This window comes from Asparagus officinalis, chromosome 3, assembly GCF_001876935.1.
Source record: "Asparagus officinalis chromosome 3, Aspof.V1, whole genome shotgun sequence".
NCBI classification, from domain to species: domain Eukaryota; kingdom Viridiplantae; phylum Streptophyta; class Magnoliopsida; order Asparagales; family Asparagaceae; genus Asparagus; species Asparagus officinalis.
The window spans coordinates 112,813,266-112,827,852 of record NC_033796.1 but is presented as its reverse complement, the minus strand read 5'-3'; the positions used below and the strand labels follow the sequence as shown (position 1 = coordinate 112,827,852).

Sequence of the window (14,587 nt, the reverse complement as noted above, 5' to 3'; positions counted from 1 at the left end):
GTTAACAAAACACTAAAACCCAAAACAAGAAATTTAATGAAAGCTTACGATGTTTTATTAGCAGCATAGAATATAGGGAGCTTTCCTCTTCCTTTCCCTTCCCATGATCTTGATATAGATTCAATAACTTGCTCGATCTGTGTGCCTGCTGCGGTCAAAACAAACTGGAACACTAATTTGCTCAGTGGCTAAATCAAGATCAATAACAGCAAAGATTGCAGTGGCAGATACACGATGAACAAATACTTGAAAAATAAAACAAGAACAATTCAAGGGATGCAATTATTGGCGCTGGTTTCTTTTTAGGCGAAAAAATTAACCAAACTCACACCAAAGAGGAGTCAAAATGTAGCAGGGAATGCCCCCACACTGTTGCATCTATCTTTGGGGTAGAACCTAATAGCTAACTAATATTCACTTCTTCTAGCATACCATCTACAAAGCCTTTATCCCAAAATTTTAGGTTCAGCTATACAGCTACAAAAGTTCTGTTCTTCCATTCAGTTTTGTCAAGTATTCGAGTTAACTATTACTATATCCACTACATGAATTCTATTCTTCCATTCAGTTTTGTTATGTGTTCAAGTTAACTATTACAATATCCCTCTCAACTGCTCCATGCCCCATTAAGCATAATCTTACAATTTCTCTTAACTTGTGCATTTAGTGTCCTCTATTGTACATGACTGGACCAACTCAGATGATGTAACATCAAACTTTCTTTGAACTATTTATAAGGCAAGACAAATAGATGTCATTCAAGAATTTGAGCAGTCCAATAATTAATTAAACAGGTACCCGTCAGTTCTAATCAAATCAATTAACCTGAATGGCCTATGTCAAAAAACAGGCTCACTGATAGACATTGATCTATTAGAAATTTAGAATGCAACATATGCAGGACAATAAGTGCAAAATAAGAAAGAAAGATGCAAGAAATATACATGCCCTCACACACACAGTGACAGCCTATAATAATAAACAAATATTTTTTTTTGAGGATCAAAGAGGGTCAAGAGTATACCAGGGGAAAAAGTATAGCCATTACTCCATAACTTACAAGCGGAGAGAAAAAGAAAATCGCGAGTACACATGGACTTCCTGAAATCATCAATGAGCAACATAGTTTAGAAGGAATTATGGGAATCTATATATAAATTTAATTAAGAAATTAAATTTTTGGTAGGGGATAATGGATATGAGCTGCCACCTTATTTAGTAAAATGCAACGTCAAGAGATGAATTGGTGAGGCCATAACATTAGATGTGACTAGTAGGGTGGGCCTCGTTGCTAGTCTCTCTCTTAGTACATCATTTAGCAAAATGAGCTGACATGTCATACCCATTATTTCCTTTTAGAAATCACATTACAAAGTAACAGTATATATGTACAAAATATAGGTGTCGCCTTCAGATAAACAAGTGTCATTCCTGATAACAGTTGTATTAAAACTATTAAACGAGATAACATGATTGCATTTTCTGAAAAGCAAAAGCACACTTCAAGAACTGACATAAATGTGATTTTGCACCTTATAAATTAAGCAATGTTTTTTCATCATTCAGCATCGTGCATTTATTACATTTATCAGATATCACCCGCTATAAAAATTATTCCACTTGGCTCTTTGAATTATTTTGTGAATCCGAGATAATGACATTGCCTAAAGCAAATCATGTTACCATACAACTTCATCTAGACCTATACATAGAGTGGGAGACAGCTCAGTTGCATGAGCTTAACCGAATGACTGAAAGAAAAGGAAGGCTACCTATTCAGCTGTTAAGATACTGCAACTTGGCCACCCTTCATAGTTTGTGGGCCAGGACTGATGGTGAAATTATCTATCAACAACAGTATTAACGGTAAAACTTACTGTATATTGAGAATCAGGTACATCTTCAAAAACGAAATAACTTTTTTTTAATATCTACCCTGTTGAAACCTTCCATATTTACATAACCCCTTTTGTTCATAAATATCTTAAAAAGAGTATTTCCTGAATGCATCCTGTAAATGAGGAGGGTTTTGTAAAGTTCAATAGATACCAGGATTTGACATGAAAATATGAAGATTTTAGAGGGTTAGATATCGAGGACAGACACCCTATTTTCATAATTCCAACCACTCAGACAAACAAAGTGTGGCTCTAGCATGGTAAAAGTAACATGAAGAAGCATCTAAGACGGTTCGCCAGTAAACTATTATTATGTCACTACTTGCTCTTAACAAAATCTATCAAGGTAGCATCAATTTGATTTAATGAGTCATTACAGGAGAAAAAAGGAATAAAGCACTCTTAGCAATACCAAATCCTAAGAAGAATGCCCAATTTGATTCAAATAAGTCCAGCCTTTTATCCAAAGCCATCTCAGAATGATTCCATTTGTACCTGAAGACATAAAGGTTTATGTCTGTTAGCCCTCGAATGCATTTTCCCACAAAACTCTACATACAGAACAATATTAAGTGTAAGTTTTTTTTTGAGAATCGGATGCTTACTCGAAACAATAGTATGCATACATCCAGGAAAGGAGCAGAAAATTGATCGTCTTGCCGACATAAGGTATAAATCCTGTCAAAGAGACCTGCACCATTATGTGTGAAAAGTGAAAACTAAAGTTATAATTATACTCCATAACCACTCAAAGAAAAGGTTGGTAAACTATTTCAACATGTCAAGTGAAACAAAATTCTTCATAAACATGTTGTACGTAAAACGGAAGCATAGATATCATAGAACACATGTAATCCTCAAGCAGAAAAAATCGCACCACTGCACCTCTATGAAGAAAATTGTCAATAAAAGGATTGAGTAAACCAGCTCGCCAATTCCAAGAATGACCCTGTTCAGGATGAAAGCATGGAGGTACTTTAGGTAACATGACAAGTATCTAACTTCTTTAATTGGGTTTAATAGTACTCAATAACTTCAAAACAACCAGCTAACACTGAACTCACCCCTCAAATCCACCTGGCCTCTGTTGATCTGATGAATCTTTTGTGATAGGTACTTGGGTATCAGAAAGTCCTAATCTTTTCAAAGCATCAAAAGCCTGCTTAGCAATGTCGTTATACCTGAATTAGAACAAATAACAAAGGTATAGTTTTAGATAACAAAGACAATAACAAAAAGATCTCGACCATTTTCCTCACATGCGTACATGTGTATTTGACTCATAAATTGAGTTCATATAATTTTAGTAAAATGATGAATAAAATATTTTTTTAAGGGAACAACATACTCCATCTTATATATAATTTTTAAGCCAAATAGCACTTTACAAATTTATGCAAGGATGTACACACATATCATGTCTAATTTTATAGGATACTCCATTTTGTTGCCAAGAAAAGTGTTCCATATATCATACCTTGTGATAAATATTCTATTGCTGCTGCACCATGATTAGTTCGTGTACTAGTTACGCATTTTAGTAGAACTGAACATTTCCACTCATTAAACATAAATACAATAGACAGGTATACAATCTGGAATCTATTGATCACCAAGAGTATGCCTACCAGATACTGCTGAGCACAATGCTAAACACATAGAGCGGATAGAACCAGAAAATCTGAAAATAAACATAACAAATAGTCAGGAAATGATGATAGCATGAATGCATAAGAATAGTGCTTAGTTACTGGAAAGAATGAAAACGTACAAACAAAGGGTTAAAAAGTTAATAAGAATAACAAGATGGCTAACTATTTCAATGTCAAAATTGTTGAAGACGGCTAACTATTTCAATGTCAAAGTTGTTGAAGACATTGCATAATATAATGGTAAAAAGTCAAGTCTGACTAAATGAGTATAGATGCAATGCTAAAAATATAAATTAAAACCCTTTAGGTAGAACTCCAGAAGTTTAATCATTAGCATCTAGTGGAAAGTTGAACACAATATAACTTTGAGGATAATCACAGATACGTTGATTTGAAAGCATCAAACGACTTTAGCTTTAAAGATAGAAGCTGGCAGCAGAATCTATTTTCTTCAAACAAAATAACAGTGGCAAAGTGATGGGGATCGGCAAGAGGGCTTCCAAATTCAACGCCAACCCGGATCCGATAGGAAAGCACGATATTCTCGATGCTGTGAATTTTGGTGGGTGCTCGAATCTGAACGAGATCTGAAAGGGGGAGACGGTAGACTTTTCAGTCATCGATAATTTTCCAGAGCCGTGTTGTAAGACCTTGGCAGCGAGGGATCATAACTCATTAAGGGACGATCGGAGGAGATTCGGCGATGGAGATACTCAAGCAGAGACCGTCATTGGGGTACGTAATCGGGTTCGAAGGATTGTGGCATCATTGGAGGCGACTGGTTTCGGATCTTGAGGCAGCGGCGGATAGTGTTCATCTGTGAACAATACCTTTTTTCAGGGTTTGTGGTTGAGATCGGATGACTAGGATTGAAAGTGGAGAAATTTTAGATAAATAAGTAAGTCTCACACTTAGGGACTTCACACCCTAAAGAAAAAAGGCAAATCACATGCCAAAAAACACCTTGCATGCTCCAGAGAGAAGTCTCAAACTAATTTTTTTTATTCATTAATGTCTTTTCCTCATGGAGGATTACATTTCTTATTTAGAAGAAAAGAAAGCAACTAAATACTTAAGAAAGTAAATAAAAATCCTAATCAAATCAAAACCTAACAAAAATAGAAGATGCAATCAAATAAAATCCTAACTAAAATAGAAAGAGATTTTAAAATAAAATACTAAAAAAATCCTAACTAAAAAAGATTACATGAAATCAAATCAAATATTACTAAAATTAAAATTATTCTAATAGATCTTAAAATCTTTTGATAAATGGTCCATGATTATCCTGCATCAAATCTCCCATTGTTAGAGAAAACTCAACCTTGAGTTTTATAATGGGAGAGTGTAATATTTGACTTGACTGGTAAGAGGAATTCTTTGTAGATTGCAAGATCTTCAAGATAAGCTGTAAAACCCGATATTGAGTTGGTGGTGGAGAGTCTAGAATAACAAACTCAATAACTAGATTATCTTGAAATTTGTACTACACATCGATCTTAAGTTTAGATTCTAGACTTGACTTAAAGCTTTGGGTTTGATTTAAGCTCGAGCGTTAGATCGACCTGCTGCTTTGTTTTTGGTTCTAGCTCTCGTTTAAGCTTAGACTCTAGATCTATCTTTTGATTTACTTCTTTCGGGTGCAGTTCAGGCTTGCATTCTGGATTGGTCTTTTGATCTACATTTGATTCTGGTTCACACTCAGACTCGGGCTTTGGTTCTTGATTAAATTTTTGATCTTGCTCTACTTTCTCATTTGACTCAAGTTGAGGCTTCGAATCTGGATTAAAATTAAATTTTGATTGAAGATCTATATCTGGCCGGGGTTGAGGAATTTGTGTTGGCTTTGCTTCAGAATTTAAAGAGAAACAATATCTTTTGAACGGAGGACTAGAATACCTCTTTTCCAAAAAAACTTTCATAGTTGTCAATGAACAGATGTTTGAATGATAATAGTATATATACCACCAATATTTTACCTCTCTCTTTAGCCTACACTCAGCATATAAATACATTTCCAGCTCTGATATATCATAGATAGAAAATATATCTTTTATATTGAAAATCCAGACGTTAAATTCATAAGGTTCTTCATATCCATCAAATCCATAAAAGTAAGCTAGAGTACCAAATTTAAGTAGATTAAAATCATACCCTTATGAAAGTAGCGATATTTTACCCCTAATAATTGTAGATCCTTCGGCTTTGATACCAAATGATGGGAAAACACGAGATTCTCGATACTGTGAATTTTGGTGGGTGCTCGAATTTGAATGGGATCTGAAAGGGGAAGACGGTTGATTTTTCAGCCATCGATGACTTTTCAAAACCGTGTTGTAAGACCTTTGCGGCAATGAATCATGACTCATTAAGGGACGATCGGAGGAGATTTGGCGATGACAATACTCAAGCGAGGGTCATCGTTAGGGTACACAATCGGATTCAAAGGATTGCGGCATTATCGGGGGCGAATGGTGTCAGATCTCAAGGTGGCGATGATTCATCCATGAATAGTAACTTTTCTTTTTTGGGGTTTGTGGTTGAGATCAGATGGCTAGGATTGAAAGTGAAAAAAAATTAGATAAATAACTAGGGCTCACACCTAGGGAATTCATACCCTAAAAAAAGCAAATCACATGCGCAAGAAAGAATTCTCAAACTAAAGCAAATCACATGCGCAAGAAAGAATTCTCAAACTCAATTTTTTTACTCATCAATGTCTATTCCTCATAGAGGATTACATCTCTTATTTATAGGGAAAAAAAGTAACTAAACACTTAAAGAAGTAAATAAAAATTCTAATAAAATCAAAACTTAACAAAACTAAAAGATGCAATCATATAAAATCCTAGTTAAAATAGAAATAGATTGCAAAATCAAATACTGAAAAAATCCTAACTAAAAAAAGATTACATGAAATCAAATTAAATATTACTAAAATTAAAATTATTCTAACAGATCTTAAAATTTTTTGATGGACGATCCATGATTGTCCTGCATCAGAAAAGAGTAATATAATACGATTATTGTCCATGGGTTAATTTATCTACAACAGACTATAGGTTGGAGTTTCAAAGTTTGCAACTTTGTTAAATATTTTGGAAAGAAGGCGGGGCTATGAAATGTGTGTGTGTGCGCGCGCGTGTGGAGGGAGGGAGGGAGGGAGGGGTAGAGCGTGACATCACCACAAAATAATCATAATTCAAGTGTCTCTAAGAAAATCAACCTAATATAAGTTATCTTTTGGAAAAAAAACTTCTGGCACTCTTGACTCTTCTTTATATTGTCACATTGACGAAACTCAAATAGCCTTCACCTGGTAATGTACATCCCAATAGCTTTCCTATGTCAATTACCAAAACAATGTCTCAAAACCTCGTACCAGAGAAACAAGGATGAGAAATGATTACTCCGGGTCAACATTCCATTTTCACAAGTAGATCCTTCACTCATAAATACTTGGAAGCAGAAGTCAAAATATATGTAAAGAGGCATGCCAAAGTGACAAAAGAAAACAACAAGTAAAACAAATTATAAACTTACATAAAAAAGCTCAATCAGGATAAAACGTAAGACTGAATAGAATGTCATAGCTGCTCCACTGCCACAAAGTTGTTCGCAATGGCCAGGTAATATCCACAAGAGAACAGGAATGACAACAGATTTTAACATCAATAAACTGCAAAAGGCCAAAAAAATAAAAAAGGTTCATAGCAGTTACATCACTACAATCAGGTAATCTCACTAATTAGTCAAAAAATAAGGGTTAATCGTACTTTAACATCCTAAAATTTCGTCAATTTTTAACTTTTACATCCTAAAATTTGGACTTTTATATTCCTAGAGTGAAAAGAAATTCCCTCCGGATCCCTTTCTTCCTCCTTCACCTCTGTAACCCTGAACTCATTGCAGTTGAGTGCTCTAATCAAATTCTACACTTTTCCAAACACAAATGGCTTAAAGTTGGCATTGAACTGTAGCAAAAACAATCCTAAACCCATAAATAACATGGACTTTAAGCAAAATTAATTCGATTTTACCCCCTTCTCAGTTACGGTAAAGGGGTAGTTTTCAGAGTTTTTTTTTGACAAGTTTAAACTTCAGGGTAGAAAGGTTAAAAAATCATTAGAATTTCATCCAGATACTTCCAAATACGAGTCTTTTCTATCATTACGCTCTTAATTCAACAAAAGATTTAAAATTTAGGGCTAAAATTAAAAACCCAGGAAATTACCTTCCCAAAAAGATGAATCCGTTCAAGAGGAAGCACTGCCCCGTTCTGATAGACAACATCCTCGAACTGAACCAAATATAGAATCAAAATAACATTAAAAAACCCAACAAAAATATCAAATTATCGGGCAAAAAAATTGGAAGGGGGAAGAGATGAACTTGATGCATAAGCGAATGACTCTATGAAGACAGCAGGCTTCTTTGAATCCAGCGAGATAGAGATGACCTGCTTGTTTTGTGTAGAGCTTGAGATTCTCCATTGAGAATCGATGAGAGTTTGCTTCTCCTCTTTTGGGCTTGGATTAAGGGAAAAAAGGTGGGAAATTGATAGGAGTTTAATAATTGATAGGAGCGTACATTATATAATAAGAGAAGTTTAAGCGATTGTCTTATCTTGGGGATTTTAAATTTTAATTATAATTTTTTTTTTTTTTAGAGTTTTTCTAACGGGTGCTCACTCATGAGAGAATGAGAGAAGAGATACAAAGAGAAATTAGTGTAAATTTAAGCAGGCTCACTTGCTATTCATTTCTCTACATTTCAATAGACTTTGATCGCTAATTCTAAAAGAAATTCTAGTTGAGTTATGCTTCTATTTATGATATTCAGGATAAAGATACTCAAATTTGATTTTAAATTTTTAAAATCTAAAAAATCCTCATCATAAGATGTGTAATCCATGGAGCTTATTACTCTGAGATTCTTAGTTCAAACTGAAACTTTTCGCCAGATTTTAATTGATCGATATTGATCTAGGGTGTTAATCATTTACAATCAAGATTCAAAATTAGATTAATATACATAGAATATCTAGAGTATATTTTTAAAGAATTTTAGTATATATTATTTATGCATCATATATCATCAAGAAGAACATTTTGAAGTTTTTTAATAAAGTTGCTTAATTTTTACTTATTGATTGATACATGTCACGAAAACATCTTGATATTATTGCACTTTTTTATTTAGATGGCACAACATGTCCTACAACGATGCAAACTTTCAATATATCTATATCTATACATCATATAAAAGAGAATTGCATTATCAAAACTTTTGATTTTTTTTTTGCCCTTTTAAGTTTGATAATTTTCAAATATGTCATTAGTTATAATCAATCATTCAATAATTATATATAACCTCTTATTAATAATGCATTTCTTTACTTCTTCAAAACCTTTGTTGCACTATTATTTTATTATTTTATTATGTTATTTAATAGAAATTTTAAAATTTATCCCTAATTTATCTCCACATAATAATTTAAATTCTAGAAAAATTAAGAATAATAAAAATTCATTAGGTTTTTGCCTTATGCATTTGGTGTTCACCTCTTATGGAGGACTACCTGTTACCTTTCATCTTATTAGCCTTTCAAAAGTATGAAAAATAATTTATATTTGTTGTAATTGTAATAGTATTAATAGTATAATGATTTAAATAGTATTTTTAAACTAATGATTAACACTGTAATTTAATAATTATACAATTTAATAAATTATTTACTAATAGTGTAATAAAATAGTTATTAAATTAAAATGTAGTTACTAATAGTATTATAATTATGCTATGTATAATATTATTATAATTAAAAGAGAAGAAATTATTTGATATAATATAATTATTTTAATAAACTAGAGTAAATTATAACAATAATACAAACTATAATAATTAATTATATTGTTCTTTATACATAGTTTTATCGTACAATTTATTCATTTAAATAAAAAGTATAATTGTTTAGAATTTATATTGCTATACAACTCATTTCATTATTTTGTAGCCAACAAAAAAAATTGAAAAACATAAAATAAAATATGTATGCTCTCGTGCAAAGCATGTGCATTATACTTAGAGCTGTCTAAACGGTCCGCCCCCGCCCGGATTTTAAGGTCCTGGCCGGGCAAAATGCCTAGCCCGGCCTCAGACTTAGGGTGCCCAGGTCGGGCCCGGGTCCAGGCCAAACTGGGCCGACCCGGATTTCCTTTTTTTTGTGCTAAACATTGATTAACAAATTATATTAATCTTATTATATCTATATACATATGTATTAGTATATAGCTATATATTATATATAAGTATATATAAATATACATTAATGACCATATTATACTATAATTATATATAGTATACATTAGAAATATATATGTAAATATATACAAGTATACATTAATGACAATATACACTTAAAAATATATAAGTATACATTAATGACAATATCATACTATATTATATATAAAATTTATATATATAATATATATATATATACAGTATAGACTCTTATCAACTTAAGTTGATGTCCACCAAACTTCCTAACCACTCATTTATTAATATAAAAAATCTTTTCATATCATGCAAGGATCCCTAGGCAATATGAGTGACTAAAAAGTTTGCGTGAATAACTTTTTGCTATCCACTTAAGTTGACACCAAGTTTTTGCTATATATATATAATATATATATAATATATAATTAAAACCCGGCGCTCGGTCGGACTTCACACCTCGGTCAGACCTGAGCGCCTAGAGCCTTGCCCGGCCCCGGCTTTTCCGACCCAGACCGGGTCGGGTCCCGACCTAAAGCCCATTTCGACAGGCTAACTATACTAGTAAAATTAAAATATTAATTTAAGATTGATTGTATTTACTATGAGCATTGCCCAGTTTAACTGAAGCGATTCTAAATAATTATAATTATGTTCAACTGCTTCACTAATTGATGCTAGGTAGAAACCTCTATCAGCACTGTCATATCCAATCCGAAAATCTTTGAAAGAACCGAATATTTTTTTATCAAAATAACTGGTTTATTATATGGGATTATATATATACTATATATATATATATATATAATATATAAAAAATATTATTATCATCTGTAAATATTTTTGAGCATTTTAGACTTCTTAATATTTGGACATTATGTTCAACAGCCATCGGAGAATAAGAACAATCTTTTCAACAAACTGAAAATATCCTCTCTTGCCACGGATAAAGATAATGGAAAATAACTTTGTTATAAATATGAAAGAGTCCTAAAGTGTCAATAAGCAAAATTTACAGATAAAATAAGCAGCTACGTTATAGGATGGGGGTATATTTGTAATAATCCATTACAATATGGGAAAGATAATTCTAACACCTCTGATATATATAAAAGAAAGGGTTACTTGCATATATACCCGTTAAATCATGGGTATTTGCAAAAATATCATCTAAATCTCAGTATTTGTGAATTTACCTCTCAAATTATCAAAATTGGAAAAAAAAATTACCCTCAAGGCAATTAATCATCAACTTTGATTATTTAATTTGAAATTGCAATGTAAATATCATCAACAAATAGTCAAAATTTTAGCACCAAGTTGATGATTTGTTGGCTTTAGGGGTATTTTTTGACAAAGTTAATGATTTAAGGGATAGTTTTGCAGATACTAAGATTTGGTGGATGTTTTTGCAAATACCCATTATTTTAGGGGGTATATATGCAAATAACCCTAAAAGAAAATTAAGAGCAATCCAAATTAAAACCTTATAGTGTCCTATATTTTGCACTTATATATTCTCACTTGTTTTTGACAACAATTATATATCCTAAAGTTTTTAAAATGTGTACTTTTATACCTTATGTTACGTAAACGCTAGAATTTTATCACAAAATTTCTACATGACACTCACAAATCTCATTTGAGAAATTTTAACACCTAAAGCTATGTTTCGCAAAGGCAAAATGACCAGATTGGCATATTTTTTTGAGGTTTGGTGACATGTTGGTATATTTTCTTTTAGTTTTGTCAGATTGGTATATTTTTCAACTCCGGCGTCATATAAGCCTTAAATTTGGCCGGAGTTACTGTTCCGACCAGGGCTGATGGGATTTTTGGCCGGAACAGTAACTCAAAATTTCTGGCCACGGTTAGATACGTAACTAAAGAAACAACATGAAAATCACAAAACCAAACTAAATTCTTGGCTAACTTACTCACAAATACAAGTAACTCACTGCAAAACAAAATATTAAGCGACATATAATGTAGGAGTCTTGTCCCAAAAAGGCCTGCCCGGACATTGGCTCCCACACAGCAGGGACGCCCAGGGAGCCTGACCAGGCCCGGTCGGGCCGGAACCGTCCGCGGCCCGGCCGCGGGCTTGGCCGAAAACCTGCGCGGGTCCGGGTCCGACCGTGCGCGGCCCGGGCGCCGAGCCCGACCCGGAATAATATTTTTTTTTTATTTTTTATTTCCTTATATATATAATATATAGTATTAATATATATATATATATAATATATATATATATATAATATATATATTATATATATATTATATATATATATTATATACTATATAATATATATTAATATATATATACTCTCTCTTAGTATATAATTAATATATAAGTATACATGCTCTTATGTATATAAGTAATCATATATGTATTAAGTATGCTCTCTTAATATGATGTATAGAGTATATCAGTGTAATACTCTCTTAATTATATAAGTATAATATTGCAGTATACTCTCTCTTATTTATGTAATATATCTCTTAATATAATTATATATATTGTCTAGACGCGCTAGAGGGGGGTTGATTAGGGTCTTATGCTAATCTAATCCGATTTTATGCCAATTAAAATTAATTAATAAGTTATCCTAGCAAGTATGAAATACAACAATGTATATGAGTTAGGATAAGCAATATGAACAACAAGATATATCCTAACAAAGAGATATAGGCAATGTATGTGCAAGGATATATAAGCTCAAGGGTAAACAATCTAAACTAGAATATAATCAACAAGCAATATACAAAGGCGATATAAGATATGAACATAAAAGTAAGTGCGCCAATGCAATCACAAACAAACAATATGATTACGGAGTTCGGTCCCCACGACCTACGTCTCCGCTCCTCATCTCGAGGAGATCTCCACTATCACAACCGGGTTTTCTACGTTCACCCGAACAACGTTTACACCTCACAATTTAATCACTATACAATCACACATCACACACTAAGTGTTGGTCCTAGCCCGTGTCCTCCTCCTCAAGTGCTCGGTTACAACCTCTCGCCCCTAGGCACGTCAACGAGCGCATCTTCCTCTTGGATTCAGAACCCGGGTCTCGTCACCGACACACTCTCTCGTGTAAAGTGTTTGACAAGCTGAATCCTTAACAATTAGGGCTCCGAACTGACAAAGTTTTGTTGCGTCTGACAATGAATGATAACGAAGATGTATAAGCTCACTCTCTAAGTTACACAATCCCAACAACCCAATATATTAATGGAATGTAAAATACAGATAAGCCTCAGATGCTTGTGGTGTGTTACAAAAAGAATAAATAAAGATCAAATTCAACCTAAACTCGAGATATAGAATCGTAGCGTTATGGAAGATTATAATCAAACATAACTAAAGTTGCTAGATGAGTTTTAGAAACACTTCTGCGTAAAGATGGGACAGAAGAGAGCGTGGAGAAGATGTGAATGTTAAACACCAAAGGATGATCTGCCGCTTTCTCTTGCTGAAACTTTGCTTCACAAACAAAAGCTCTTTAACACACTCTTTAAAGCAAACACAAAGAACACCCTGTTAAATGGTTATTTTAAACAAGTTGCTCTTAGTTAGGGTTAAAAGAGAACATGCAATAGCGGTATTTGATACGCCCACTCAAAACGCCAGGCCAAAACCCCTAACAAAAGGATAAAAACACCCCCATGCAAACAACTCAGAAAAATTAGTCGTTGGGGAAAGCCAACGGATACATTGGGACGGTCGACGCCGGCGGAGAATATCGCGATCGACCGACGGAGAGGCAAAAGATACGAGGAGAGGTGGTGTGCTGGACCAGATCGTCGGAGTCGGAGTGCGGTTGAGCGAGTTGAGTGTTCGGCACCGACGTCGAGATGGGCCGACGGGACGTCTCTGCGCCACTGACGTGGAACATATGCGGCGGATCCGAGGGGGGTCGGGCGACCGAGCGAATCTGATCATGAAACTCTAATTGCGCTGAGTGTGTGAGGAGTGTGGAGAGAGAATATCAAATGATTTCCCAAAAAAATTGTAAAACTTTGGCGGAGAGGATTGTAGAATGATAATGAGAGCGGATGCGGGTACACCAATGACTGGTTATCAGAGAAGAGGCGAGGGCGTTCCCAAATAAAAAATATCATGATGTATTTTACAAAATAGTCCAAACATGAGAAGGATATGAGATACTTGAATTTTTTGGATGGTTGTGTGAGCATAAACTAACTTTTAAAACTTTGTTGAATGTTTTGTATAAACGTTAGTAAGCATGGTGTAAAGCTGATATTGAAGTCGTGACGTGAGAGGTGAAGTAAGACAATGAGTGTTGCACAAAATGCGAGGTGTTCTTATGCAATGTTATCGCGCGAGAGCGGAGAGTAGAGAGAGGTGAGGGAGAACTATATAATCTCAAGGTAGGTGTATATGAGATGCGTGAGAGCAGAGCGTGAGGAACAGCAGTGTGTGGTAGGGGTATTGAGGTAACGGTTAGGTGATATATGTGAGAGCGCTAAACTGGAGTGTGTAGGGTAGGTGGTGGTATAAGCTAGGTATATAGTATGATATAAGGTACGTAGGGTGAGATATATATTGAATAGTAGTATATATAGTATATATATAGCGTATGATATTAATATATAATTTTTTTTGTACCGTACTGATGATATAGTAGTATTATATATATGAAGAAACCACATAAATGTGTGTGTATGGATATTGAGCTTAGGTATATAACACACATGAATATAAAATCTAGAAACTGACAGTTACCCCCC

At 33.8% G+C, this 14,587-nt stretch overlaps 1 protein-coding gene across 2 annotated transcripts in view; it reads right to left on the bottom strand.

Annotated features, from left to right (window-relative positions):
• Positions 1–8,102, bottom strand: part of LOC109835793 (protein EI24 homolog) — an 8,954-nt gene extending 852 nt beyond the window's left edge. The window contains exons 1-10 of one of the 2 annotated variants that reach the window (XM_020403821.1): positions 7,943–8,102; positions 7,785–7,850; positions 7,094–7,229; positions 3,527–3,579; positions 2,963–3,079; positions 2,784–2,847; positions 2,504–2,589; positions 2,311–2,393; positions 1,025–1,101; positions 49–164 (exon numbers count right to left, since the gene is read on the bottom strand). In XM_020403821.1, the coding sequence (XP_020259410.1) occupies positions 49–164; positions 1,025–1,101; positions 2,311–2,393; positions 2,504–2,589; positions 2,784–2,847; positions 2,963–3,079; positions 3,527–3,579; positions 7,094–7,229; positions 7,785–7,850; positions 7,943–8,043 (899 nt within the window). In that variant the 5' untranslated portion in view covers positions 8,044–8,102. The remainder of the gene's footprint in view (positions 1–48; positions 165–1,024; positions 1,102–2,310; positions 2,394–2,503; positions 2,590–2,783; positions 2,848–2,962; positions 3,080–3,526; positions 3,580–7,093; positions 7,230–7,784; positions 7,851–7,942) is intronic. The other variant, XM_020403822.1, reaches the window with a different exon arrangement.